Source organism: Lactuca sativa, chromosome 3 (genome assembly GCF_002870075.4).
Source record: "Lactuca sativa cultivar Salinas chromosome 3, Lsat_Salinas_v11, whole genome shotgun sequence".
NCBI lineage: Eukaryota > Viridiplantae > Streptophyta > Magnoliopsida > Asterales > Asteraceae > Lactuca > Lactuca sativa.
The window spans coordinates 154,586,300-154,589,272 of NC_056625.2; the positions used below are offsets into that span (position 1 = coordinate 154,586,300).

Consider the following 2,973-nt stretch of genomic DNA (forward strand, 5'->3'; position numbering starts at 1 on the left):
TGAATTCATCTACAACTTATTTTTATGTGTATTTTTAATGTTTGAATTTGTAAACATCAAATTCATGGTTTATATATATATATGTATGTGTAGGAAAATAGGAAAAAAAAAACATAAAAACGATAGAAACCGGTTGACCCGGCGGTCGAACCAGTTAAACCGGGAACCGGTCATCATACTGGTTCAACTAAAAAACTGGTTTTTAAAACATTGATTTGCCCCCTCTTTAAAAAATTCTTGGTCCGCCCTGCCAACAGACAAGTTATTTGTTAATAAAAGGTAACATAAATGACCCCAGTTTTTTAAAAGAGAATATGAGAATACACTATTTGAATTTATTTCGAAAACCATAACTTCTTTAGTAGAAGATGGAATAAAAGTTCATTAATTCTTTCATTATAGAAGAAATAGGCAACATAATCCAAGTTACGTGTCAGAAAAAAGGGGAAGGAGTGAGATACCATTCAATTTAAACACTCATTGTAAACCGATAATAAAATAGAAACCACATGAAATGATACCAAGTGTAAGTTTTCCTTCTCATACACAACTTCTTCCTATTCAAACGCCCAAAAAATATGGAGATATTAATGGAAAACGAGCATTTACATGCCATATATAAATCCCATCTCCCCTTTGTAGCTTTTCATCAAAACAATCCGTTTGTATTCAACACATTTCAATCGTACCAATCTCAAAACAAGAACCATGAACAACTCTCAAAGCGCAGAAATGAAAGCTGGCCAAGCCAAGGGCCAAGTCGAAGTGAGCAATCTCTCAACTCTCATATAGATATCATTTACGTAGTATGCATGGATGCACACGTACATGTATGTATGTATATATGTACGTATGTGTGTGTGTATGTAGGTATGTATGTATGTATATAACATTCAAACTTTGTTTTGTGGTTCTCAGGAGAAGGGAAGTCAGCTGATGGACAAGGCTGGCCAAGCTGCCCAGTCTGCTCAGGACTCCGTTCAGCAGGTCGCAAATTTCCAGTTTTATACCACCTTTGATTTCGAAATGTCAATAGTCATATGTTTCAAATTCAAAACTCATATCAATTCAAAGATTATAACATAAATCTACATGTATCAATCTTTGTTTTATAATCACAACAGTCGTCATCTATTTTGACGTTGGAAAACCAATTTAATTGACTAAAAAGATCAAACTTTTGCAGGCTGGACAGCAGGTGAAGGAAAGTGCACAAGGAGCTGCAGAAAAAGCAAAAGATGCAACTGGTATGAACAAATGAACCTCTAGGGATCATTTCATCAACCATCATAGCAACCTCTTCAATTAACACCCCCCCCCCCCCCCCCCCCCCCCCCCCCCCATTTTTTTTTTAATTTCATCATTTTTTATTTTTTTTATATACGTACAATTTCGAATGTAAAGAGAATCCCGGTGTACGCGAGCTCTTACGTTTGTTCTAATAAAACTTAAAAGTGATATCGAGGTGGTTATTTATCACCCGTTATGATAGTTTCTTTATACATTGTTATCTCGTTCATTAAAAGATGTAAACGTTTCAAACTTTCAATATCATATGCAAGTCGTAGTGAATATAGAAAAAGACATGACGTTTGGATATATGGATAGCTTGAGAAGGACATATCGATAAGCAAAACGCAAGGAATGTGACCAAGCATGTGTAAGGTTTCTTGTATTTGTAAAAAAATGTTAGGTGTGTGGGAATATGGACAAGAAACAAAAAGACAACAAATGTTATAACAAGTGACACGACAATAAATTAATCAACTTTTCATCATTATATTAACATAAAACATGGTACATGTTTTTTTTTCTTTTCACAATAACATTGAACGTTAAGTTTTATGTGAAATTAAAAATAAATAAAACATTTAGATTGATGTTTTTTTTATCTACATATCTCTAAAAAAAATTTGTATGTCTTCAAAACAAAATGAACCCAATAACTTGATAATAAAACTAACATATTTTTGGTGTGTACAATTTTGAACTTTATTTTGTATGAAATATTTGTATTTTAAGTGCTAAATTCCCATTGTCAGCCGAGAAAAATATATTTGATAGAGGTTTTACTTTTTAGATTGAAAGTCACGGATTCGAATCTAGGCGATGATAAAATTATTAAATTTATGATATTAACTTCTAACTACTAATTAGTCGTTCAAAAAAAAAAATAATGTTGGAGCAAAGACCTAAATATGATAATAAATATAAAGTTTAAACCGAAATACTTAAATATTTGAAAAATGTCAAAATAAGTAGTTTTATGACCAAATAGCAAAAATGGTCCCTATCGTTGTTAAAAATATGAGGTTTTTATCCAAAAGTGTTTGATAGTGCGGTTTTGATGTCTATCATGTTAACATTAACAGTTTGGCTGTTAACTTTTTAAAATAAAACTTTTACCTTCAGGATAATATCTACAATTGTGTTTTTTTTACTAAACTACAATGACCACTTTTGCATCTCTTTTTTTAATTTTATTGAATTATTATATGTTAATTTTTTTAATCAGTTTTTTTCCTTAATTTCTTTTTATTGGATTAATTCTTTTTATTAGATTATTATATAATAATAAATACTATTATTTTTAATATATAATATTATTTTACTGGATTATTAACTTCTCTTAATTAATTTTTTAATTTCTTTTTATTAGATTAATTTTTATTGGATTATTATATGTTAATAATTATGAATTTTAATAATGATTAATCTTATATAATATCTTATATTTTTGTTTCATTTTTCTAATTAAACATCATGTTTTTTTTTTCATGAAATAAGACTTTATATTTTTTTATTTTTCTTGAAAAACCTTCAACTTTGTATTTTTTTTTATGTGAAAACCACCCCCTTAACCCTCTAAATATATCCAAATAAATCCTCAAATTTTTTAGTTTTTTCTAAAATAACTCTCACATTTTACAACTTTATTTTGGTGAAATATGACCAAAAGGGTCAAATAAAAAA

The 2,973-nt window shown here is 29.1% G+C and overlaps 1 protein-coding gene across 1 annotated transcript; it reads left to right on the forward strand.

Annotated features, from left to right (window-relative positions):
• Positions 1-520: 520 nt before the first annotated feature.
• Positions 521-1,320, forward strand: LOC111914037 (stress-induced protein KIN2). Its single transcript, XM_023909781.3, has 3 exons — positions 521-765; positions 919-987; positions 1,187-1,320. Exons 1-3 carry the CDS (start codon positions 709-711, stop codon positions 1,259-1,261), a joined length of 201 nt encoding a protein of 66 aa, XP_023765549.1. The 5' UTR covers positions 521-708; the 3' UTR covers positions 1,262-1,320.
• The last annotated feature ends 1,653 nt before the right edge of the window (positions 1,321-2,973 follow it).

Excerpts from the sequence above, each read along its gene's own strand:
- LOC111914037 (XM_023909781.3), top strand. The coding sequence starts at position 709 with ATGAACAACTCTCAAAGCGCAGAAATGAAAGCTGGCCAAGCCAAGGGC. Across the intron at positions 766-918 it reads AAGCCAAGGGCCAAGTCGAA|GAGAAGGGAAGTCAGCTGAT; the intron begins GTGAGCAATCTC and ends TGTGGTTCTCAG. Across the intron at positions 988-1,186 it reads CTCAGGACTCCGTTCAGCAG|GCTGGACAGCAGGTGAAGGA; the intron begins GTCGCAAATTTC and ends AAACTTTTGCAG.